The following is a 26,466-nucleotide window of genomic DNA, read 5'->3' on the forward strand; positions in this document are numbered from 1 at the left end:
CTGGGCGTGGGGGGTGACGGGGAGGGGTGGGGTGTGGAGGAGGGAGGGGTGTGCAGAGGGGAGGGGGTGGGCAGGAGAAGGGCTGGGCGTGGAGGAGGCGAGCAGGTGGAGGGGTGTGTGGTGGGGAGGCAGCCTTGGGGGGGACCTGGACAAGATGGCCCCGCTAGGGTTTCGACACAGTCGGGGGGTCAATAAACTGGCCACAGTCTGGAAAGAGCAGATGGAGAAAATCTACTGCAGACAAAAATGTCTGAGTGGATTGGACAGAGCCCTGGCCTCATCCCAGACCTGTGCCGGGGACCCTGTTTGGAAGAAGGATCCTTGTAGCTGGAACTAGGGATCCCGAGATGCGATCACCCGGACCCCCCAGGGGCCCTAAATCCAATGACAAGTGTCCGTATGAAATACTAGGAGACAGGAGAGGAGACGCAGACTCAGAGCAGGGGCCATGCGACTCAAAGGCTGTGATGGATGATGCAGCCACAAGCCAAGGGGGACCCCCGCTGGAGCCTCCGGAGGGAGGTGGGCCCCGCAGGCACCTTGATTTAGGACTTCAGGCTCCAGGACTGTGAAGAAACAGATTTCTGGGAGTGGATCAGGGCCAGTGCACACAGCAGCCCCCGGGGAGTTCTCGTCCAGCTCTGCACGCGCTGGCCGCTGGGCCTGGATGCTCAGACACAACCGTCCAGAGGCCCTGCTAGCTGTCACATGCTGTGTCCCCACATGGGATTGGAAGCAGCTGGAGGAAAGGACCTGAGAAGGAAGTAGTTGATTTGAATCTAAGGAAACATGGCAGCCCCTTCTGGATGGAGAAGGGAGCCCGGTGCCTGGCCCAGGCCCGCCGAGGGCCAGGGGGCGGCTTCCCAGGCTGCTGGGCCTCAGGCTCCATCTGCGGGGGGAGCAGGCTGCCCTCCCTGGACGTGGCGGGGGACCCACACCTTCAGGGTCAGCCAGTCCCGGGGCTGTGGGGCCCCCAGGGAGGCTGGCTCACAACTCCTGAGCCACTGACCACACGCTGACCTCGCTCCAACCCCGCAAGCTCACGAATTGCTTTACTGAATGAGATCAGCAAAGCCTTTTTTTATTAAGACTTTGATTAAGAAGCTGTTCTCTTAGGGCAACTTCTAAGGGCCCAGTGAGCAATGAAGGAGTCTGTCCTCACTCACAAAGGAAGCGGGCTGCGGGGAGAATTCTCTACAATTTATTCACACCACAAAAACCTAATGAGCATTAGTAAATTCCTTTTTAGGGTAAGGAAAGAAAAAGATGCGAATAGTGATTTAATAAGGGATTTTGCTCTCAACGCTGTTTTCCGCCGTAACAAAGGGGACGGTCCTTGTCATTCAGAAAGCAGTTGGACAGAGCAGAGAAGGTTCTATAAACAGCCATTAGCATCCTAATTACACAATAATTCAAAAGACAGCTCCCCTGAAAAAGAACTTCAGCCCATAAATCTCTTGGTTTCAAAGTCCAAGAAGTGAAACTGCCTCCCAAGCCTATGCTCCAGGCCGGGCGGGAGAGAGCGGTCCTCACGGTGCGAGGCTGGGCGGGATGAGGTCCAGCTGTGGGAGCCACCACTTGCCCCGGCGGGAGGGCTCCGGGCTGTGCCCAGGGCAGTGCCAGCAGGAGCGGAGGCCTGGGGAGGAGCGGACAGGGAGCGTGGGATGTTGGCCTGGCTTCTCCAAGCTTGGACCTACCCCCTCGCTAGGTCTGGAAGCCGCGACTCTCATGGGGGGTTTGAGACAGGAGGGAGGGGGCAGGACACAGCCATTCAAGGAATGACACAACCATTAGCACCAAGATGGCGGGAAAGTCAACTCCCAACAGACCAGGAGGCCCACGATGGCGGAGGTTGGCCTTCCAGTGGACTTCGAGCTTCAGGGTACCTACTGTGAGCGACACACCCACAAGCATGTGACAGTTCGAGTCTGACGTGAGAGGTCAAAGAACGGGTGGCGCCCGCCCCTGGGAGTCCCCGCCCCTCCCCCCAAGGCGGATTAATCCTCTCACGCGTCAGCTATAAGAACTAGCAGCTCAGAGCCGGCCTCTCTCGGGCCTTCTGGGGTGGCTTATGCTCCGCCTATGGGGTGTGTATCTCTGAGAAAACCTACTTTTACTCAACCACGGCTCGTTCTTGAATTCTTTCCTACATGAAGCCAAGGACCCTCACTCGTCGGGCAGGGGCTCAGCAGAGACCAGGGGCGCGGCCCTCCTCCCGCACCCCACCTTTTCCTGCATCCGTTGGAATCTTTCACGGAAAGTGGACAACGTCATCTGAAAGGGAAGCTGAACAGACAGAAAGGACGGCGCGCCTTCCTGGCCGGGTCTGGCTTTGGAGACCGAAGGCTGCCCCACACCCTCTGTGGCCCCTCCACCCGCCCACCCTGGGCTCCGGGGGAGGCGCTCCGCGGGCAGGGCCTCTCCACCGCCCCGAGCGTGTGCCCCACACATGAGGAGGTGCCTGTGAACAGGTTCTTTCCTGGTAATTCATGCAGCAGCCCTGGAACGGCTGGTACAGGAGCTGACCCCTGGCTCCAGGCTTGGCGGGAGTCCCACCAACTTTGTTGTTAGGGGATGGACTGGTCACTCCCAAACACACGGGCGAGGACAAGGGGGCAGCTCCCTGGGGAGCCAGCAGCTGGGCGGTGCTGTCAGACGTAGGGGACCAGGACTGGGCAGCAGCCGGCCGGACGCCCACCTCAGGGTGAAAGAGGCCTCCGAGAGGCGCACAGAGCTGTGACTGCGGATTTTCCTTCAAGTAGACTCTCAGGGAAGCTCGTGGCTCAATGCAAACAGTAGCTGGCCCTGAGGATGGGAGGGTGGGCCCCTCGGCCCCTCAAACATTAAGCTGGAGTCCATCTTCCACCTCTTTGGAGGCCGAGGCCCGTCCCTGACCCCCAGGGCCTCGAGAAACAGGGTGAAACCGGAAATGCTCCCCTCCCCCCAGCATAACACAAATGAGCTGCGACAGAGGGGAGGGCCCCCCAGTCAGCGACACGGGTCCCAGAGAGTCTCGCAGGAGGGCCACCTCCAGAGAAGCTGGCTGGGACGGTCCCCCAGCTCAGACCTGAGCTGCAGCTGAGGGTCTGGAGTTGAGGGTGGAACGGGGTCTCTTTCTATTGAGGCAGGAAGCCCCATGATAAAGACCGGCGGGGCCCCCAGGCAGGGCCACTACTCTCCTGCCAGCACCACCTGGTTCCCTGGCCCAGCGGCTTTATCTCGCTTTTTGCCTCTGAAATGGCTAACTTCTAGGAAAGTGGGACTTACCCCTAAGATCCTATTGGTTCCCTGAGCTAATTCCTGATTGGCCCATTTCTACAAAGCTTGTTCCTAATTAGTCAACTTCTGTTACACCTTATTTGCATAGGATGTTGCAAAGTGTAGACTGGCAGCCTATAAAAGCCTGTGCAAACCTACAGACGGGGTCCAGAGCTGGGAGTGTTAACTCCTCTGGGCCCGCTGGCGTAATAAACCGAGTTCTCCAGCTCTCCGAGTGCTGCTGGGTCTCTCGCCCAGATCCAGGCTGCCGTCACAACTGAGCTGTCGCACACTTTGCTGCAACACTATCGTGTCAAAAGAAAACAGTCACCAACCTATTCTTTCTTCCTGTGAGTTTGCTTCTTCTCAGGCTCTGCGTGAGTGAGATCACACAGTGTCCATCGTTGTCTGACTCAGTTCACCTAGCGTCACACCCTCCAGGTCCAGCCACGTTGCAAATGGCAGGACTTCCTCCCTTCTTGCGGCCAAATCATATCCCATTGTGTATATACAGACACCACGTCTTCTTTGTCCGCCCACCCACGGGCGGGCACTTCGGCCGACTTCCCGTCTTGACTACTGTGAATTACGCTGCAGGGAACATGGGGGTGCAGGTGTCTCCTTCAGGTACTGATTTCAATTCCTCTGGATAAGTACCCAGAAGTGGGATTGCTGGACCGCGTGGTAGTTCTATTTTTAACTTTTTGATGAACCTCCATATTAACTAATTCCCCTGATCATCATTTTGCAATACACGTGTGTATAAAACCACTGCATTGCATACCTTAATCTCACGCAGTGTCGTATGCCTGTTACGTCGCAGCAGGCCGGGAAAAGCCCGGCGGAAACACAATTCCACCTACAGTAGCCCAGCTGTGACTCTTCTGGGGCTGCTCTGACACTGGGTACCCTCCCAGGTCGTCTTCCGCTAATCACAGCCGTTTTGTTGTGCAGACAAGTGGACAGATGGATAAAAACATGCCCCGAAAATACTGATTAAGCTCTTAAGGACAGAACACGTTCTGTGATGTGGGTGTGACAAAGGGACACAGAGGGACCGGCTGAAGGAGCGCCAACGGCCAGAGCAACAGAATAGATCAGGCAGCGTTAAGGCACACCCCGTGTGGATAAATGTCCCTGGCTCCGTGCTAATATACATGCACAACCGAGGACACAGACAGGACAAGAGACACATCTCTCCGGCAGAAACCTTCTGAAGAATTTGCAGACACTCTGCCTTCAAGGATCTGGGACAGAACTCTCGTCCTGATGTGATGGGGCGAGGACACTTCCCCTCCACGGCCCTCCTTTCAAAACCCAGGACCCCAGTCTAACCCTGGGAAAAACACTGGACAAACCCCAGTAGATGGGGCATCTACAAAACACCTTCCCTGACTCCTCAAAGCTGTCAAGGTCAGCAAAGGCAAAGAAGATTTGAGAACCCGACACAGCCCAGTGAGCCTAGAGCGATGCGAAGACTAAAAGTTGTGTGTGTCCTCGGTGGGGGCCCAGGACCCGGAAATAAGAAAAGAAAAAGGCAGCAGCCAAAACCAAGCAGATCTGAAGAAAGTGCAGATTCGGGTTCAGAATAAAGCATCAGCCCATAACAAGCGCGTGGCACTTCCGTGAGGTGCGGACAGCCGGGGAATTCAGCGCTGGGCCTAAGGGACTCTGCGTTCTCGTTGCCGTTTTCCCGTAAATTGGAAATGGTTTTAAAATAAAAAGTGGATTTTTAAAAGTACTTAATAAAAGCAGCAGCGGGGAGAAAATCCTTGCAGGGCTGTCCACTCTCAGCCGCAGGGGCCCTGTCTGGCAACTTCCCAGCACCACCTTCACAGCTCGACGGGATGGAGCCCGGGCCCCAGCGGACACTTCCTCAGCTTTGCGGAGACTCGGACACAAGTGGGCCCACCCCCTTTGGCGCTGGGGTCGTTTCTGGAAAGTGCAGGAAGGGCCTTAGGAAAGACCGGACACACCAGAGCGGGCAGGAGCCCGGTGGCGGGGAGGCTCTCACTGAGCGGCCCACGTCGGCGTGCGTTGGGGACAGTCCAGAAGGCAAGTCCAAGAGGACCAGAAGGATGGTGGACAAGTGCTGACCGGCTGCCTGAGGCTTGGAGGTGGTGGACCTTCAGGGCCCTCTGCTCGGTGAACACCTTCTCATCCATTCTGGAAGCAGCCGGAGTCTGCTGCTCTGGAAGCCTGGCCAGCTGACACGGCAGTGCCCCGCAGCTTACATGTTCTCTGTCACGTGTGCTGCGACTGCCCCCCTGGGCCCGGGGGCTGTGCTGAGAAACCTCCCCTCAACAGGGCTGCGCACGGGACAGCAGGCAGCGCTGAGTCACTGAAGCGGTGGCTGTTTACCACATGTTTTACAGGGTGAAACATGTTTCATTATAAAAATACAAAAAGGATGATTTTGCTTTCAAAAAGATGGACTAACAGTGACTGAATATACCCTCCCACCGGAATCAATTAAAAATGGACAAAGTCTATGAAACAACGGTCTGCGAGATACTGGTCATCAGGCAAAGCTGGCAGGACTGCGGGATAAACAGACACATCCGAGATTACAGGCGCAGAAGCAGCGGCGCGCGCTCTGTAGCTGACGGAGTAAGTAGGCAGACCACTAAAGACACAGATGACCTGAACAACACTGAGGACTAACTGGATGGAACAGAAGTTTGTCGAATATCCCCCAATAGCAGCAGTGTTCCATTCTTATCAAGTACACATGAAACATTTACCATGATAGACCATATTCTAGGCATAAAACATGATCCAAATTCTTTATAAAGGACTCAAGTCAGACAAAATATTTTCTTTGTCAATGGAATTAAAAATCAATAAAATAAAATCTCTGGAAAATCTTCTGAATATTTAAAGACTAAAAGACATACTTCTAAATAACTCATGAAAGATATTAATTAATTCTTCTTTTCAAGGAAGTGATTAAAAGGAAGTGAGAGATTATTTTGGATTGAATGAAAATACACAACTAAAGTAGTAATTGAGGGGGTGATGATGTGATTATCTCACTAGACACACAGAGACAACATTTAGAACATCTAATACCCATTTTTGATGAAAACCCTCCAAAACTGGGACATGGAAAGGAACTGCCAGAACGCGAAACAGCATCTGTGCAAAACCTTCAGCTAGCATCACACACAAGGGAAGAGACTGAAAGTTTTCCTTCAATATCAGAAGTAAGACAACAATGTCTGTTCCCGTCACTTACATTCAACATTGTACTGGCATTTCTGGCCAATGCAATAAAGCAGGAAAAAGAAGTAAAACTCATCCAGATGAGAAAGGAAGAAGTGAAACTCTTTATTCATGAAAGTTAATGATTATACATGTAGGAATTTGATGGAATCAACAAAAATTTACTAGATCTAATACCTGAGTTTATCAAAGTTGCAGGATATATTATCACATAAAAAAACCAAATGAAATTCTGTTCAGTGGGAAAAATCAAAAATTGAAATAAAAATTATTTAAAGTAATAGCAAAGTATCATTTTAAAAGGTACCAAAAATGTGATAAACATGGAAAAAGATGGGAAGATCTGTATACTGAAAACTATAAAATATTGCTGATAGAAATGAAATAAGACCTGAATGGAGAGATACACAGTGTCTGTGGGTCAGTGGACTCAAAGCTGTTAAGATGGCAATTACACCCTACATGGATTTGAAAGTTCATATGGAAATGAAAGTAATCTAGAAAAGTCAAAACATTTTTAAAAGAAAAAAGTGGGGGACTGACACTACCTTATTTCAAGACTTTCTGCAAAGCTACAGTAATTAAGACAGTGCGCATAAACATGAATAAATAGATCAGAGTGGTACAGAGCAGAGCTTAGAAACAGACCCACACAGACATTGCCTACTGATTTTTTAACAAAGCTGCAGAGAAAATTCAGTGAAGAAAGGATAATCTCTCAAACAAATGGTGCCAGAACAGTTGAACATCAGATTGAAAAATTTAAATTTGTATTTGTATCTCACACCATGTACTAAAATTATCTCAAAACAAATCATAAATCTAAAACTATAAAACTTCTAGAAGTAAATACACCTGAAATATTTTGGTTTAGGACTAGGCAAAAAATCTTAAATATGACACCAACTATGTACTTTATAGAACAAATTGATGAATGGGACTTCCTCACAATTACAAACTTCTGTCTTCAAGTGATGTTGCTAGGAGAATAAAAGACAAATCATAGACTAGGAGAACATATTTGTAAATCACATGTCTGCTCAAAGACCTTGAATCTAGATTATACAAAGAACTCTCAAAAATCAATAAAGAATTGTGGGTACTTCGCCGTAGGAGTATTTGTTTGCATGTATGCAAATAAGCACATGAGAAGACTCCTAACATCATCAGTTATTAGGGAAATGCAAACTAAAGCCACAGGAAAGCAGTACGGAGGTTCCTTTAAAAACTAAAACTAGACTCACCATATGATCCAGCAGTCCCACTCCTGGGCATATGTCCGAGGGAACTTTAATTCAAAAAGACATACTCACCCCAATGTTCACAGCAGCACTACTTACAATAGCCAAGACACGGAGACAGCCGAAATGTCCATCAACAGTGGACTGGGTAAAGAAGTTGTGGTGTATATATACAATGGAATACTACTCAGCCATAAAAAAGAATAAAATAGTGCCATTTGCAGCCACATGGATGGACCTGGAGATGGTCATTCTAAGTGAAGCGAGCCAGAAAAAGAGAGAAAAATACCATATGAGATCACTTGTATGTGGAATCCAAAGAAAACATAAATGAACTTATTTATAAAACAGAAGCAGACTCACAGACAATAGAGAACAAACTTACGCTTACCAGAGGGGGAAGGGGGTGGGAAGGGGAAAACTGGGAGTTTGAGATTTGCAGATACTAACTACTACATATAAAATAGATAAACAACAAGTTCATACTGTGCAGCACAGGGAACTATATTCAATACCTTGCAGTAACCTGTAATAAAAAAGATGAAAAGGAATATATATGTACATGTATGACTGAAGCATTGTGCTGTACACCGGAAATTGACACAACACTGTAAACTGACTGTACTTCAAAAAAAAATTACTGCAGCAGATGCTACTTTACACCTACAAAGATGATGACAAAAAGACATGAAGATGTGAGAACTCGGAGCAAAGAGAACACTCATACACTGCAAGTGCAGGTGCAAAGTGGTACAATCATGTTGTAAAAGGGTTCACCATCTCATACAAAGTCAAGTGTGTAGCTACAGCAGGATCCAGCCACTCTACTCTTCGATACTCACCCACAAGAAACAAAAACACATGCTGTAACAAAAACTGATGCCTGAATGTCCCCAGCAAGCTGATCTGTGATCGCTCCACCTATAAACAACCCGGATGTCCATCCACAGGTCAATTCATGAAAAACTGTCATATTCACGCAATGGAACATCACTCGGCAGTAAAAAGTAGTGAACTGTTTGTTGATACAGTCACATGGGTGGATCTCAAAATAATTTTACTGAGTGAACCAAGCTAGAAAAACAGGAAGACGCATTATATGAGTTCTTTTTGATAGACGTCTAGGAATTGCGATCTAATGTGTCCCGATGGAAACTACAGCTCGGAGTGGGCAGGGGGCTGTGGGCTGGGGGGGCACACGGGGCAGGGATGGTTCGGGGTGATGGGTATGTGTTCATTCTCTTGATTGTGACAGTGTTTCCACAGGTACACACATGTCAGAATATATTTTTCAAAAGTCCATTTTAAATACATGTTGTTTATTCTACACCAGTGAGGTCTCCTGTGATGGTCAAGTCCATGTCCACATGGCTGGACTACAATGCCCAGTCGTTTGGTCAAACGCCAGTCTAGGTACTGCTGTGACGGTATTTTTAAAATGTTATTAACATTTAAATCAACAGACTTTGAGAAAATAGATGACCTTCCATAATGTGGGTGGGCCTGATCCAATGGGTTGAAGGTTTTAAGACAAAACAAACTGAGATCTCCCCAAGAGAGAGAACTCTGCCTCCAGACGTCTTTGGACTCCAGCTGGGACATCAGCTCTCGCCTGGGCTCCAGCCCGCCTTGTCCTGCAACTTCTGGACTGCCAGCCTCCACACTCGTATGGCCCGATTCCCTAAACCTCAATCTCAGTCTCTCTCTCTCTGTCTCTCTTACGGGTTCTGTTTCTCTGGAGAACCCTGACCCACGCACCTCCATAAAGCTATGAAAAATGGCAAGATACAAAAGAGAAAAACCCACATTCCCACTGACAGAATCTTCAAATCGACAAGAGGAAAACTGGCCTGCTGAGCCCTCAACAGGTGAAGAACAAATAATTTGTAATGCGTGTAAGAGATTGGTAATGCCTGTTGTTGTCTTATTAAGACATTTCTGCATTTTCTACACTTCAAAAAGTTAATTTCCAAAGTTAGAAGAGTTTCTACTAGTTAACCATGAAAAGACAAACACCCTAGGAGAAAACTCCGCGAAGGATGTACACAGTTCACTCTCCAAAGATGCTAAGACGACTTATGCGTGAGCCTTGCCAGTCCTCGTTAAGACAAACACAGGCAAATGAAAACAGAAATGACACTTTACCACCTGAGTAACTGTCCAAGTTATCTGAGTCAACGACAAAATCCAGGCTGACATGGGCTGGCTGAAATGGCTACTGTCAGGTACCGTCCAGAGGAATGTAAATTAATATAACATCACTTGGAAATTCATTTGGCAATACATAGGAAGGCCTTAAACCGGTATCCCTATTTTGACCTAACAATTCTAGATCCACAGTTTTCTTCCCCACAAATAACCGTAACTATAGGAAAAGATTTGAGTACAAATGCATTCATTGCTGAAACACTTGAAAGCATAAAACACTAGAAATCATTTAAATGTCCAAAAAATAAAACAATGATTAAATAAATGATGGTGTCTATGCATTATAGAATTTCAGACTGCTGGGGAAAGAATTTTCTGGGACAATATGTGAAGCCATGAAATAATGTTCACTCCATACAAGGAATCTGCTTACTAAGGAGCTATGGAAAGGATACGTGAAAAAAAAGAAAGAAAGAAGAAAAAGTTTGGTATTTGCAGATACAAACTACTATGTGCAGAATAGATAAACAACAAGTTTCCACTGCATAGCACAGGAAACTAGATTCAACCGCTTGGAGCAACCTAATGAAAAAGAATATGAAAAAGAATATCTGTGTATATATGTGTATAACTGAATCACTGTGCTGCACACCAGAAACTAACACAACACTGTAAATCAGCTATAATTCAATTGAAAAAAAAGAGAGAGGGAAGGGGAGGGTATAGCTCAGTGGTAGAGTACGTGCATAGCATGCAAAACGTGCTGGGTTCAATCCTCAGTATCTCCATCAAAGACAAATTTTTTAAAAAAAAAACCCTGATTACCCCCCAAAAATTTTATTAAAAAAGAAATGTAGCAGTTTCTAACAAAATGCCAAGTGTGGTTGACTCTGGGCGGCAGAAGGCAAGAACATTTTATTTTCTTTTTGTTTATCTGTCCATTTTACAAAATGTTCTAGCAATGAACTTACTGGAGTCGTGAGAGGCAGGGCCAGCAGTGTCCGCGAGGACACCGTCTGGAGCCGGGCTGCCGGGCCGCCGGCCACCCTCACCGGCTGAACCCCCGGAGCACGCCCGCCCCTCCTTCCCGCCCCGGCTTCCTCTGTGACCCGGGACGGCGCGCTCCCAGCGCGGTTCTGAAGGTAGGGTCAACCCTCTCCGCCTGCACAGAACTTGGAATCGTGCCTGGCACTCAGGACAGAATAGAGAAGCACTTCTTATCAGTGTTAGGACTGAATCGGTAAAATGGATAAGTATTCATAAAAATGACATCACAATCCCACCCGCCGACTCCACGGAAGGCGCGGCTCCAGGCGCTGAGGCTTCATCCCCGGGGTCTCGCCCCCGTGGAGCTCCGGTCTGCTCCCGCTGAAGCTGCCCCCCTCCTCTGCCCTCGGGTGCCCCCTTCCTGCGCCTTCGCCGGCAGCCTGAAAGCTCACTGCGCAAGCGGCTGACCGCCTTGACTGGGACGTGTCCCCCGCAGCTGGCCGGTGCCTGTCTCTGTCCACACTGCAGCTCTCTCCCTAGTTTTCCAGCCAGAGCCTAGAGTCACTCTGGACACCTCCGTCCTGGCCCACCGCACCCAGGCCCCAGCGCCAGTCACCCCCATCTCCTTAAGAATTAAGGGTGCGCTGGTCTCCCACCAGCCTCCGTCTCCGAGAGAAGCAGCCAGCCCGCCTCCCATGTGGACTTGAACACCTGTCCTGCCCCCTCCACCCTCGCCCCCCGTGGCACACAGTGATGTCTTTGCCAGTGCACAGGGGAGACGCGGACGGCAGGGGCAGCCCTCAGAGGGAACCCGCCATGCACCAGGCGAGGAGTAGCCGGGCCCCACAGCCCAGACCTGCAGACGCCTGCCGGACACAGATCCCCATGTGTGCTTCACACACGAGTGCCTGCTTTTTCATAAAGGCGTCCCTCTGCATGGCCCCAGTGGAGACATCCCAGCGTCTCACCCAGTTAAAACATCCAGCCCCAGGTGCAGGGTCCCTGGGAGCTCTCGGTCACGGGCGGCCCACGACTCAGTGACGAATATGACCCTCAGTGTGGAGAAGCCAAGAGAGAACGGGACAACCACGGCCGATATTCCTGTTCGCGAGGGCAGAGAACGCGTTCCCCGCAGGGGAGACGCTACAATTTCCTGCCCAGACTTGGGAGGGGTGCCTTGTGACCCGCTGTCTTGAACCACACCTCCCTTCCGGGATCTCTCCTTTGCTGGTGCCCCCGTGGCCACCTGAGGCATCCGCGGTGAGGGACGCCCCTCCTGGGACCGTCAGCGCGGCGCGTGGGGTGAGGCCCGGGGACTCCCTCGGGGCCGAATGCCCACGTCCCTCGCTTCCCAGGCTTGGAGTGAGGGTGGCAGTGTGACCTCTAATAAACTTAGTCGAGTTCCACAATGTAACGTTCCATCCGCTCTGGCTGCTGATCAAACCCGGCCAATCAGCAACGGCACGCTGTCGCTTGGTAGTACCCGCTGGATCCCGATCTGAGCTTTCTGTCTCCTAGCAACAGGACTCAGCGCTCTGCTCATCTCCATTCTCAGTTTCCATCTTGGTCTCCCACCAGGCCTCCGGGAACCTCTGGCATCTGCCCCTGCCTCTGGGCTGCCTCCCGGCTGTGTGTCAGCCCCTCGGCCCCAGTCAGGAGGCCCCAGTCCTGTCTCTTATCCCCTCTCCTTGCCCCTTCCAGCCTCGCTGGATTTCAGACTCTCTGCACCCTGGATTCTGAGGCGTAAGTGCCAAGAACTCCATTCCCCTTCTTGCTGGTGTGGGTTTTCAGTACTCGGCATGAACTAGTCAATCTGCTGCTCCGACTTCCTGAAGTTTTCCCCTCGACAAGGTTCTTTGCTCAATCTCCAGCCAGGCTCCTGGACCTTCTTCGGGCCCCATCTGTGTGCTTCCTTCTAAGATCCAGTTTTAGCAAGAACCCTGCTAAGTCGGTTTATCAGAAACCCCCCACCTGGGGATACCCGAGGAGGCTCCTCTCTCCACCCCTCACCCCAGGGTGGCGTCTGACCACCTGGTCTGCCTTCAGCAAGAATCCTGCTGGGCTGGTTTAGCCAGAAGCACCCCCACCCCTGATGTTAGTAATTTTCCATCCTTGACCCACCTGCTCCTCGGCTATAAATAACCACTTGCTCACGGTTCTTCAGAGCTGAGCCCAGTCTCTCTCCCCGACTGCAAAACCTCACCCCCGCGGTCCCGGTACATGGTTTGGCGGTCCTGAATAGAGTCTGCCTTACCATCTTTAACAAGTGTTGTTGAACATATTTTTTTCTTTAACAGGTCAAACCCCTAACATCGCAGCTACAAAAATCTCCAGGTCTGAGTTTCGGGATGAAGGAGGTGGTTTAACTCACTCAGTGTGCCCCCTCCATCTGCTTGGAGCAACCTCCCCAACTGTCCCACGGTCGCCATCACCATCCCCTGCATCCTTCGGCACGACAGCCCCAAGGTAGCCTCCCAAGTTCATCAGAGACCACATCTCTCTGTGGAACAGTGTTTGTCAAACAAAGAAAATGACAGTAACCAAAATTATCGGGTGGACAGCCAGCACTTTAAGAAATGAACTGGCCAGACTAGGACATACCAGAGAGCACCGATGGTGTATTTGTTCTGCGAGACTTTCATTTCAAGTGTGTGTGTGTGCGCGCGCACGTGCATTTGTCTTAAGGATGCCTCCAAAAATGTTTGGAAGCCACTCTACTGGGAGCTTCCCTGGACACCCTGACTGCATCCCACAACCTGACTCGGGGCCAGATCTCTCCTCGGCCCCAACAGACTCTTCTATCCCTCCCTCACAGCACTGGCCACACTGCTCTGTTTCCTCACGGCTGGTTTCCTGCCCCACCGGAAACTTCCAGGGGACGGAAAGCACCTGTCTGGTTTCCCACCCCTCCTCCAGCACCTGGCATCTAGCAGGTGCTCAGTAAACGGGCGTTGAATACAGGACTGTCCAGAGCAGGAGTTCAGAATGAACAGGACGAAATGGAAGACAAAACACTTTTATAAGGTACATCCTTTTAACAGGATGAAAGGCTTCAGTCAAAGGAATGGATTGTCAGGTGGAGATTCAGGCATCCGTGGTGGACCCTCCCTGGCCAGGGGGCAGAGGCCAGCAGGGCACATGAGACAAGGGGTCCTGCCCCCTGTGTCTCCTGGGGTTCCCAGGAGCACAAGTTCGGCTGCACCTCCCTGCCGGCAAAGGGAGACGAGGAGCTGCAGTTGAGAAGATACTGAGCAGCAAAGTCAGAGTATTTTCATGAAACAGGAGTAGAAAATTTATGGAAAAAATGTCATTTCTGTTATTGCTTATGGCTGAGTAGTATTCCATTGTATAAATATACCACAACTTCTTTATCCAGTCATCTGTCGATGGACATTTAGGGTGCTTCCTGCTGTACACCAGAAACTGACACAACATTGTAAACTAACTATACTTCAATAGAAATATATATATATATACCCCCAAAAATGAGCCTGGACACAGTCACATTACAGCCCCAGCCATGCCAGAGCCCCTGGAAAAGGCTCCCACCGAGCCAACCCCTGGGACCTGGACAGACCGCCTGGCCTGGGCCTCCTCCTCCCTGCTGGATTTCCCCCACAGGGTGTGTGTGTGTGTGTGTGTGTGTGTGTGTGTGTGTGTGTGTGTGTGTGTGGAGGGGTGCCTGCGTGCATGGTCTGGGGACAGCTGTTCCCTCATGCCTTCATGGTAAGCTCTGGGGTTCCTTGGGGGCCTCCCGAGCCAGGACTCGGGTGGAGGAGTGATGCTGGGGACCGTCTTCCATCTTCGCTTCTCCCAGCTGTTCAGTCCAGCGCTCAAGCCCCCTAGTGGCTCCTGAGAAAGGGTCCCCAGCTCCAACAGGACCTCACGGGTCCTTCAGCTCCCCTTCCTCATGCAGAATCCAGAAGAGACTCTGGTTTGGGAAGGGTGAGTTTCTATGGCATGTCCGCCAGCTGGCAGGAGGCAGCGCCTGGTGGACAGTGTAGCCGGCACGGCAGGCCCCGGCAGCAGAGCCCTCCGGTGAGCACCTGGCCGTGGGAGCTTGTCTTGCCGATGAGGCCTGCGCAGGAGGAGGGGGTGGGGAACCTGACCTTCAAGGAGTCAGCTTTTTCAACCTCAGCGTTTTCTTAGGAGACCAGCTCCTGGCAGGGGTAGGGGGGAGTCTGGAGATATGAGACTGAGGCCTTGTGAACGTGGGGCACAGAGGCCATTCACCAAGTCCAGGGCAGTGGGCTGAGGTGGAGGGGCTACAGCAGGGACAAGGAGAGAGCTCCCGGAACATGTGTCCCTGCCTGGCAGGGCCCGCCTAGGGAAACGGGCAGCCTTCCTAGGTGCGAGAACTCAGCGGACTTTGCGTGGGGCCAAGGCTGTGCTCTCCTTGGGGCTGGGGACACCAATACACAGCACAGAACAGGGATCACAAGGCCCATCAGAGGAAAGGGACCAAAGTGCTTGGAATAAATTCCGGTACCCCCGCCCCAGGCAACACCCGGCACCCCAGCGTTGCAGGCAGGGGCGGGGAAGGATGCGGGCGTCAAGGACCGCGGGCCACAGAGCCCAAGTCCGCAAACTTCACGCTGGCCGGGCCCGTCCTCCCCCGAGAAGCCCAGGCTGCGGGCGCGCCGGGCCGTCTCTGTCGCCATCCAGAGGCGCGGCTCTGGCGCTTCGTCCCCTCCGCCGCGGGCCTCCCCCGCCAGTCCCGGGGCCCGCGCGAGGCCCCCGCGGCGCCGGGCACGCGCATCGGGCGCGCCCCTCGCATCGCTGGTCGGCGCGCCGAGCCCGGGCGTGCAGCGACGCCCAGAGCGGCAGGGCCGGCGTCCCCGGGCTCGGCGGGCGCGGGCGCGGGCGCGGGCGCGGCGCGCGGGGCGGGCCGGCGCGGGGCGCAGTGGGCCGGAGCCCGGGCGCGGCGGCGGCGGCGGCGGCGGCGGCGGAGGATGGCGCGCGCGGGGCCCGCACGTGGAGGCCGGCGCGGGGGCGCGGGCAGGGCCGGCTGCTGAGACGCGCTGCTGCCCCCCGCGCGGGCGCCGCGGCTTCAATGGCGCCATCGCCCAGGACCAGCAGCCGGCAAGATGCGACCACCCTGCCCAGCATGTCCTCAACTTTTTGGGCGTTCATGATCCTGGCCAGCCTGCTCATCGCCTACTGCAGTGAGTAGCGCGCGGCCCGGGCCCCCGCACGGCCCCTCCGGCCTGGCCCCGGCCCCCGATCCCGGGCCGCGGCCCCGGCGGGGCGCCCCGCGGGCCGCCCGGAGTCTGTGAGGAGTTACGAGCTCCGGGCGCGCCTTTCCCCGGGTCCCCGCCGGTCCTTCGCTTGGCCGGGAGGGCGAGGGTCTCCCCAGGCTCCCAGCTCTCCTGCACTTCAGAGGCCGGCGCCGCTGCCGAGCCTCCCTCCGCCGACTCTGGGGCAGGGCCCGGGCGCCAGGCCCCGGGTGGCGCGGCGCGTCCCTGCGCGGCGGTGCCCGCGGCTGCCCGGCGTGCCGCCGCCGCCGCCGCCGCTCCCGGCCCAGGCCCGCGGTCTGAGCCGGGCCGGCGGCTTCCTGGCGGAGCCGCGCGCTCCGGAGGCGGCGGCGGGTCCGGGGCGGGCGGGCAGCGCTGCCCGGGGTGTCGGCGGAGCGCCCTGCCCAGAGCCTTCCGCTGGCGACACTCCCTCGGGGGATGTGGGGGCGCGGCAGCCGAGTCCGGAGCGGGGCGCCCGGGGCAGCAGCGGGACTCGAGCTAGGACACCCGGCTGGAGCTGCTGCCTCCCCGGGAAGCAGGCTCGCCAGGCGCTTTCCTAAAAAAGGGGAGAAGTGAGAGGTGGGGTGCCCGGAGAGGGCCCGCTGCTGCCGCGGGCATTTCGCGACTAGTGTCCGGGGACCTGAGCCGGTGACTCAGTGGGTCTGGCGCGGGGCCGCGGGCTCGGGGCTGGGGAGGCACGGGCTGGCGGGTGCCCCGGGCACAGGCTGGAGGCTGGGAGACCGGGAACAGGCTCGAGGTCTGCTGGGGTGCGTGCGGATGGGGCTGAAGGAATGGGGGTGGTCAGACACCGGGCACAGCCTAGGGACTGGGGTGGGAGGGGGTGGGCAGTGCTCCGGACACAGGTTCGCCGCTGGTTGGGGTGGGTCGGGAGTGGTCAGCGTCCCGGGCACAGGCTCCCGGCCGGGATGGCGCGAGCTGGTCGGCTCTCCCGCCGACCGCCTGGCACAGGGTATGTTCCCTTTCCACCCCAGCGAGAGGGAAGGACGGGTGCTGAAGAACAACACCTGTCATGGAGAATTGCCACGGGCGCCGGAACCGATGGAAAAATATGGATTCTTTACCAAAAAAAAAAAAAATAAGGCCGGCTCCAAGCCTCTTTCCACCTCGCAGCCCTTGGCCTCGGAGCTCCCAGCCCCAGCCTGCCGCTGTCTCCAAAATGGGACCGCAGCGGGCCATGGAGATCCCGGCCGCTTGTGGTCGCCGGAGTCCTGGGACAGCCCAGCCCGCGGGAATCGCGAGGGAAGCCCGGTGCTCAGAGCAGGAATTGTGCTGCTCCGCTCAGCCCCCTCGTGCACTTCTCTCTAGCTGCTGGCGCCGCTGTGGCACCTCGCGGGGAGGGGTCTGGGAGCGGGACGATTCCCTGCCGGGTGGCAAGCCCAGCTGCCCAGGCTGGCACTTAGATCCGGCATGCACCCTGGGCGCCCCTCTGAGGGCACCGGCTGGGCTGGCTGCCTGGAGCGGGGCCTGGGGGTTTAAGCCAGGTGTGCGCCCTCTCGGGGCAGCGGCCCCCGGGGCCAGCGCAGAGCCCTAGCCAGCTTCCCTGGTGGTGGGGAAAGGGCTGAAGGCACATCAACCCTGGGGCTCACGGAGCAGGGGGCATTTGAGTGCACCTCCTGGTGGCATCACGGGAGAGGGGCTCATTCAGCAGTGTTTGGGGAGGGGATTGTTGTGCTGCCGTCTCCGGCGGGCTCTGGGGACGATGTCCTTGCTGCCAAGGCGAGAACCCGGCAACCACAGGCTGGCGGGGAGGCAGCCCTCCAGGTGCAGAAAAGAGCAGCTAATTGTTGTTAAGTACATGGCACCTCCGCCCCGTGGCTTCAGCACTTCACACCCCAGGTGCACTAGCCAGGCCTCCCTTTCTCACCTTCTCCATGTGCGCAGCCTCTGCGCCCCCGCCTCCCGCCCCCTCCCCCGGCACCGCAGGACCTGAAGGCGCACCGCTCTGTCTGTCCTGACACTCACACCTTTGCGGGGCTGGGACTGCTGCCTGCCTCCCTCGGGGGTCAGAGTGCAGCCTCCGGCAGCTGCTCAGACGCTTGGTGGAACCCAGACCCTGTCCTCCACTCAGGCTGCCTTTAGGAGGCCTGCCTGGCCTTCTGGAAACCGCTCTTCCAGCAGGACAAGGACATTTCGTAGAAAACGTCTTATCCAGAAGAGCAGAAATCATTCATAACGAAAGCTTGGGTTAACCACATCTTGCCGGCTGTGTCCATCGCCATGTGATGGAATAATTGACAATAAGATAATGTTTTTGGACACACCCCATTACACCAAATGCACTTGGAGAAATCAGACATTTCCCTAAAACACAAACAGGCATGTGCACTTGGAGAAATGAAACATTTCACTAAAACACAAGATAGACATAATAATAATTTATAGCTTGGAACATCAGTCCTAGAGAAAAAAAGTCCTTCCTTTTTAGAATTGATAAAGCAAATAAAATGCAAATTAACAGTTCCTGTGAGTTCATTTTCTTTTCCAGTATATCTGGGATAAAGAAGAACAGTTAGAATCCGTGTTTGTGAATTGTTTTTGTTATCAGCCGGGATTTTTATTGCCCCAAATGTTTTTGTGTTATGGAGCAGATATATTTGTATCATATTAATTAGGGAAACTGATACGTATCAGAGAGGATTCAATTATCCTGCCTATTAGATCGGGGCGTTCCTCTGCAGCACGCAAGGTGTTGACTTGCTGGCGCTGCTGAAAAGAAGACTGGACTGTTTCTTGGCCTGGTTGTGGGCTGGGGGGTGCTACGTTCTTGGCCCAGGGAGAGCCCTCCCTTCTCTGCAGCCCGCTGAGATTCCTGTTTAAGGAGTTGGGCTCCACCCTCTGGCTGGAGAAGGACCTGCAGCCCATCAATTAGCTTAGTTGCTATAGTGACACAGCCTTGTCATTTTCTCCTATTGGGGAAGAAAAGCAGGAAGGGGAGAGGGGCCCCTCGATGCTGTCTTAAAGATGCACACCCCGTCTCAGTGTGCTCTCCCTGAACAGCAGGGCTGCACGCCTGGTAAAGGGTGGGCTAGCGGGCGGAGAGCTTGGAGGAGGAAGTTGAAATTCTCCTTCGTTCTGCTCTGGGGAAACATCCGTCCTTGTGGCTTAGAAAACGCTGATTGAGAGCGTCTTCCCCTTAGCGTGTCTGGAGTGGGGAGGGCTGCCTGGACCTGGTCCTCGGCTGGAGTGGGACAGCTCTGGGGAAGCCTGGTTTCACTGTGTGCTGGGCTCGTCCCCATGACCCCGAAGACGCGGTGTCTCACGCTGGCAGACGACGTATCGGCTGTAGTAACAGTGAGGGACGCGGAGGGAACGGTGGGCCTGTGCCTGCCCCACCACACTAAGCCTTGACTTGACACTTGCTTGCAGGCTTTCATTTGAAGGTGGAGAAGGCGGTGCTTCCCCGTGGTTGCACGTGCCCTGTCTGGACAGGCGTGGTGGACAGACCTTCCTGGCGTGTACACGGTGGCAGGAAAGCCTTCATTTTCAAGCACCAGGGAGCAGGGTGGGGAGAGGCAGTGTGACTGTTTTTGACTTTTTTCTTCCCAAATAAATCTCATCAGAGTTGAATTGTAGCTTTAAGTTAACTTCACTTCCTGGCCGCAGCCGTGAGAAGAAATTGCAAACAGCTTCTGAATTGCTTTTAATCCATTAGAATCCTAACCGAGCGTAAGCTCTGATGTTGCATTTCCTTTATAAATATAATTTATTGCATATTTAGGAGAGATTAGAATATGCCACTTTTCTGCTGTTGAAATTTTATTTCTGGAGTTTGTGAAGAGGTAAAATGGAGACTACTGGAAAGTTAATGGAGTGGCAGCACTCAGAAGTTTATTCCGTGTCCTTTTCTTCCTCCTCCTGTGTTTTGTATTTGATGAATTTCCAGCAGGAGGAGAGGTGCTGTTTATTTCTTTCAGCTCCATAGAGAGAGGTTTTACCTGTGCGTGTGGGGTCGTGTCCGCTGAGCTCCGTACTCCAGGACCAGGGAGGTGGAGGCAGTCTTGCCCCTGGAAGGCAGCCAGGATGACTGAGACGCCGAGGGAGGGTCCACACCCTCTTGGATGCTCCCTGACATCTCAGTCCCCGCAGCAAGGCCAGAAGACAGTGTACCCAAGATGGGGGCTGCCGGGGGCGAGTACAGCTCAGTGGTAGAGTGCGTGCTTAGCATGAACAAGGTCCAGGGTTCAGTCTCCAGTCCCGCCATTAAATAATAAATAAATAAGTAAATAAACTTAACTATCTCCCCCCTAAAAAATAAATAAAATAATACTTGAAAAAAACGAGGTGAGCTGCTCAGCCCACCCGCTCTGTTCCCTGCTCTGGACCTGCCACTTGACAGCCCCGTCGTGAAATACGCAGATCAACTTTTGTGGCATGAAGTATTTTCAGGTGACTTTTATGGGCGTAATTATGGGAGGATGTTATGATAATGTGGCACTAGAAAAGGGAAGAAAAGCAAAACATTAAAATCCCCGTTTCTTTATGTAGCGTCACAGCTGTGCTGATTTAGAAGGGCTCATTTTTGCATTAAAATGTGGTGCTCCGGAGTTAATGACCTTGACAGAATGCCACCTGTCACCCAGAGCCGTGGGTGCCGGCCGAGTGACAGGAGGAGACCGGTGACAAGGAGGCCAGGGGCCGGGACCCTTGCTGGAGGGAGGCCCGCGGAGAGGGGCCTGAGCCTCTGCTGGGTCAGGTTGCTGGGGAGACCGTCGCTCACCGCCCTCCCCAGGGCCTGGGTGGCACATGGGACTGACAGTGCCTGGCGGTGTCCCTTTCTGAAAGCGGCTGCGCAGGCCATGGGTAGCCCCCGAGCCCAGCTTGGGGCTGCCGGGGCTGCCCCAGGGCTCCCACGGCTTCTGGGAAGCCTCCAGCCTGCCAATCCCTCCCCCGGCCCCTCCGCACGGTTTCCAGATCTGGGCCCTGGAGCTGCGCTCACTGAGGCTCCCAGCAGGCAGCACAAGCTGTCTTGATGGCTGGGCTTTCCAGAAACAGCCCCGCAGCTGGCAACGGATCCGGGCAAGCCTCCCCGGCTCTCCTTCACCCCGGCGGGCACGGTGGAGGGCTCCCGCAGGCCCTCTCACGTTCACTTATTTACTCAAAGGGCTGGCAGGAGTCGAGGGAGGAATCAGTCTTGTCTCCAACGAGGCCGGCGGGACTCCTCTGGCCTGCCCTGGTCCCGGTGGCCCTCAGGAGGCCCCGTTCCAACTTTGCGTGCCCGCAGTGTCCTCGGGGATGGCGGGTCCAGGCCTGGTGGGACAGTGGCTCCCCGGTGAGATGTCCCCGGGAGAGGCCCCACTCATCTCAGTGCCCTGCCCCGCTGTCTGGTGGTGCTAGGTGCTGCTGCACCCCCTGCTGTGGAGGGACTGGCCTCTGTGGGGCCCCACCTGGGGACTTGGCTCCCTTTCCGAGTGTGTTGAATGAGGCAGGAGTGGTGGAGGACCAGGGTGAGGCATGGTGCTCAGTGGCTTCTCTGTCTCCAGGCTGGCTGCCGGGAGGTCCTCATGTGTGGCTCCCCTAGAACGGAGCTGTGCACCCGTCCTGCCCTCCCGTCGCCCACCTCCTCCCCTTTCACCTCACTGGGGCCTCACAAAGCCAGATCTTTCCTGCCCGGTGGCTCTCTCCATCCCTCTGTCCTGGCCTGCCTGAGTCCAACCCCGGGGCCTGACCCCAGCACCTCCCTTCTTGGGAGCGTGCTAACAGCCCTCAGTGCTGCGGAATGCACAAAGGGAACCCCGAGCTGGACTGGGCTCCAGAAAACGCCCTGACCCCAGTGTCAGAGGCCCCTTCCTCCAGGAAGCCTCCCCTGAGCACACCCCTCCTCCCCTTTCCAGTGCGCTCATTCATCTGGACACCGGCTCTCAAGGCTCTTTTCCCACCTCTGTTTTCTACTCTGAGCCCCAGGCACCGACTGCCGATTCTCTGAACAAACATGCATTGATATGGAGCCCTGGGCGGGTGATCTGTTACGGGGCGGGGCTGAAGGGCTAGGGGTGGGGCCCAAGTTTTGGGGCGGGGCCAATGTGTTAGGTGTGGCCAAAGGGCTGGGGGCGGGACCGGAAAGATGTCTTATGACAAATGAAATATTTGTGGGGTCTGGAGGATCAGTCTGGTTCTAACACTGTCTGATTAAAAAGAAAGAAAAAGAAAAGTTGTGGACTCTCCGTGAAACGTTCGCTGCTCTGTGATGCGTCTCCGGCTGGGCTCTCACACGGCCAGGGTAAGAACCCACCTGCCGCCCGGTGCTCCCTGGTTTGTTGAATCAAGCCTCAGGTCCTGGCGGCGTGGCAACCCTGTCCCTGTCTGTAGCTGAAGGGCCAGCGCGGGGAGGCGGGGACGTTCAGCCCCCACGCCTTCCCCGCAGGCCAGGCAGGCGGCGCGTCCCCGCAGCCTGCGCCCCAGCCGGGCGGAGCCTGGGACGGGCTGTCTGCTGGGAGGGGAGGCTCCCCGCGCGCTGTGTCTCCAGGGCCTGGAGCCAGCCTCGGGGCCGCGAGTTGCTTGCAGCCTCTCCGCCGCGTCGTGATTCCTCCGCATCCCGCGTGGAACTCTGTTGCCCGTGGTGATAAAGCCGTGCGCAGGCGATCAGACCTGCCTGACCGCGCGGCGACGGGGAGCCCACCGCCCTCCGTCAGCTCCCCACCTGCTCAGTGATGCTCGCCTTCCTGGGAGGCAGTTGAGTCTCTGGGTGTGACTTCGGAGGTTCCTCTCTAAAGCCCTTTGGAACAAATTCATAAATGCCTTTCTCCCTGGGGGGTTCTGCTGCCTCTGGCAGGACTTGGCTGTCTGGAAGCTGCCTTTATTTCAGTCCTTTTGGGAGGGGACCAGAGCCAGCTGCCTGTACCCCCGTTGGAGCTCCACCGGGCACTTTCTGGTCCAGCCTGCTCCCAACCACCGGCCCGGGCTTGGGCCTTGGGTGGGAGCAGTGCCCGGTGTCAGGGGGCCCGTGCCAGTGGAGCCTACAGACCCACGAAGTGCCAGAATGCCCCGGGCCCGGCAGGGGTCCATCCCGGGCTCCTGGGCAGCCTGTGGCCGCCTTGCTCCGGGAGCCACCTCCCTCTCATCCGCCCTCCTTGTGAGTCTGGACTCCGGTGTTTCTCGTGCCACGCTCCTGCCAGGCATTGCCCCTGCGTTTTCAGGTGACAACACTTTCCCCGGGTCCTCACACGGTCCAGGGCCCTGCGTGGGCACGGGCACAGGGTGTGCGGGCGTTTATGAGGCTGCACGTCGAGCTGAGTCTGAGGGCACCCCTGCAAGCACGTGCCTGCGGAGCACACACGCACACCTGTGCGGGTCTCCCTGCAGCCCCCGGACCCAGCCTGCACTTTGCTTTTCAGCCTCAGACTCCGAGTGTCTTGAGCCAAACCCGTGGTCTGCCCCCACCAAAGCAGTCACCCCGGGAGACGCCAGGTGGTGCGGCTGGCACTTCACTGGTCCTCAGGACTTTCCTCACCAGAGAGTCCTTCACCAGCAAGGCGGGACGCCCAGGTGCGGCCTGGCCTGGCTACTTCCTTTGTGGACAGAGGCTAGACATGGCTGGAGGCCACGTAGGAAAGGGCCGGACGGGCCGGAGCTCAGGCCTCCCCTCGCTGTGCCGGCTCCTGCCATCGCCTGGCCCCTTCCGGCCACGTCTGCTTCTGTTTGTGCACATGTGCACACACCGTGGACACACGTCCTGTCCCTTCCATTGGGGCCTCTGTTTCTGCACCTCAAGGTGCTAATCATCTCCCCGGGCCCGAGACTTTAGGAGGATAAGCCCAGAGCTGAGGTCCGCAGGTTTGCAGGGCTCCGACCCACGGTCCCAGAGCAAATCCCCGGGTGACAGACGGCAGCTTGGGCTTGCCGGGACCGGCCGCTCACGCTGCAGCCCGGGCTGGAGTGACGGCCGCTTGCTCTCTGCTTCAGCTCCGCGGGCTGAAGGACCAGCGGGCTTTCGCTGTAGTTCACACAAGGAGGCTGAGACATCGCTGGACAAACACCTCGAGTGTGCTTTCAAACGAGGGGCGGCTCACGCGGGTCACCTGGTGCCACGTGGGCTGGGCCGGGCCGGGGTGGTGCCCCGGGGTCCCTGAGCACACAGAGCGTGTGGCTTGGTCCTCAGGGCACAGGGACCCTCTCTGCGGAGCAAGGACTGCGGATGGGTGGCCCCTGTAGGTTTGCTGCTGTCTCCGCTTCTGCCCTGGCCGAGCCGGAAAGCAGAGCCTGCTGGGGCTCTCCTGGCACTGAGCGGGCGTGTAATGATGTCGCTGAGAGGCCCTGGGACCTCGCGCATGGTCACCTCTGCAGCTGGGTCCCTCTGTGGGCCCTTCCCCGCTGGCATCCTTCCACCTCCCACCTGCCACAGCCACCTCGGGGCCCCGCGTGCAGGAAGGCTTGGCGCTCCAGCAGGTGGGCCCGCGCCCAGCGGCTCCTCCCCAGGGAGGCTGGTGCCTGGCACGTCTGCTGGAAGGAGTGAGTGAGGAGGAGGGTGGGGGCTCATGCACCCCACTGGCTTCCTAAGGCTCCTTCTGAAGTAGCTCAGTCAGTCTGACCCTTCCCTCTGCCCAGGGCTCCTCTGGCTCCAGATCGGCCAGCGGGCCCTCCCAGGCACCTGGCCCTGCCTCTCTTGCCCCACCTCAGTCACACCCCGTCCATCCTTGCAGCCACCCTCCAGACATTCCGAGTGACCGCGGATTCCCAAGACCACGCTGTCCCACACCAGCCTCCTGGAGCCCACTCCCCCGTCCTGCCCCCGCCTGGTTGGCTCTGTCTCCATCCTGGTGATCCCCCTCCCTGCCCCCCAGGACTGGCTCATATGCTCGATGGGGAACTGCTGTGGAGGAGATGCGTGGACTGATGGGAGGGCCTGCTCTCCTGGGCACTGGGACCCAGGGCCTCACTCGCCTCACGTGCGCGGAGCTCCCATGCCAGCTGTGAGCAACCCCAGGCCTGCCCCTTGCGCTCAGGTCCCCCGCCCCGATGCAAGGTCTGGCAGCTGGGTGTGCTCAGGGGTGCGGCTGGGGTGAAGACGGCTCCCCGAATGCCCCTCTGGTCCAGGCTCGTCTCTCCAGGGAAGGGAGTGCCCAGGGAGGGCAGGGCAGACGTGGGCCTACAGGGGGAGGCAGCTGCTTCTGGGAGGGCTGAGCTCTGCTGGCCTCGCTGTACCGCCCCCAGCACACCTGCCCGGGGCCCGGGGGCAGGGGCTGGGGAGAGGCCCTTGTGCCTCGCAGGTGCACACTCGCTGCACGAAGGAGGTGGTCTCCCTCCGACCCGGGCGCTCGTAGGCCCTGGGAGTTCTGATGGGGTGGCCGGTAGGGCCTGACCGACCAGTGAGCCTGCACGCTGAGTGGTGTCCCCGGGGAGGGCAGTGTGCTGGCCCTGCCTGAGGCCAGAGCTGGAAGCCTAGGAGGGCCTCCTCCTCTCCCGGTAGGCCTGGGCGTGAGCTGGGGGAGACTTGTGGCCTCTGTCCCTGAGGCTGCTCTCTGTGCCCCTGCAACTGACACTGCAGGCTCCCACAGCCCCTGCTGTCCTGGTCACCGTTGTGCTGTGTCCTCAGTGGGGGTGGGGGCCTCTCCAGGGAAGGCCCCCGGCCCCCAACACTGCACCCCAGGTTTACCGACGGCTCTAAAACAGCTTCCCAAGAGATCGGACGAAATAGAGTTGCTGTAGAGATGGGGTCACGAGGGCCCTGAGCCTTTCAGGACACCCCCCCCCTTGGTCCCACCTGGTCACACCTGCCTTGTCCCCATGTCTTGAATGTCCAGCGAGAAGGGACGCTGAACAGTCAGGCGGGCCCTCCTGGTGTCCTCGCTGACGACCTGTGATGGGCCGGTTTCCCCTAAGCTCTACCCCGAGGGCTTCAGCGGACGCTCAGGAAGGTCCATACCACAGTTATGAACGTCGGTGAGCTTCCTCACTTGTTCCTGACATCACTGCTTGGCGAGATGACGGAGCAGTCTCCCTGGCCTGGTCGACCAGAGCCCACACAAGTCGGCGGAGCTGGACTGAGGTCCGTGGCCCCCTGCCGTCAGGTGTGGGCGGTGTCGGGGAGAAGGGCGCGGCCGTCCTTCTGGGACCCGGCGTGATGTGATGCTGCCGAAGGCTGTGGAAGGCGGTTCGCAGCCCCCCCAGGGCCTGAAGCCTCGCAGCTCAGGGGGAGACCCGGGCAGTTCTCGGGGGGCTTTGCTGTTAGGACGTTTCACGGCTAAACTGCTACTGTCCCCAAGCTGCCCTGAACGCCCCTGGACGCAGGTGAAGGCCTCTCTTGGCTCTGTATTTTGATTATTTTTCTCTGTTACCTGATAGCACGTCCCGATTACGGCAAAATACCATGAACGGGTTGTTAATTAGTTGATGCTAATCTACGTTCCTCGCCACGG

General features: G+C 56.2%; 1 protein-coding gene across 3 annotated transcripts in view; it reads left to right on the top strand.

The window, feature by feature from the left end:
• Positions 1-15,773: 15,773 nt before the first annotated feature.
• TAFA5 (TAFA chemokine like family member 5) overlaps positions 15,774-26,466 on the top strand; it is a 164,429-nt gene continuing 153,736 nt past the window's right edge. For 2 of the 3 annotated variants that reach the window (XR_012078945.1, XM_072973959.1), the window contains exon 1: positions 15,780-16,024. Coding sequence is in view for 2 of the 3 variants with exons in the window: in XM_072973959.1 (XP_072830060.1) it covers positions 15,913-16,024 (112 nt within the window). In the remaining variant the exon portion in view is untranslated. Of the gene's footprint in view, positions 16,025-26,466 lie in introns of all 3 variants that reach the window. The other variant, XM_072973961.1, reaches the window with a different exon arrangement.

Source organism: Vicugna pacos, chromosome 12 (genome assembly GCF_048564905.1).
Source record: "Vicugna pacos chromosome 12, VicPac4, whole genome shotgun sequence".
NCBI lineage: Eukaryota > Metazoa > Chordata > Mammalia > Artiodactyla > Camelidae > Vicugna > Vicugna pacos.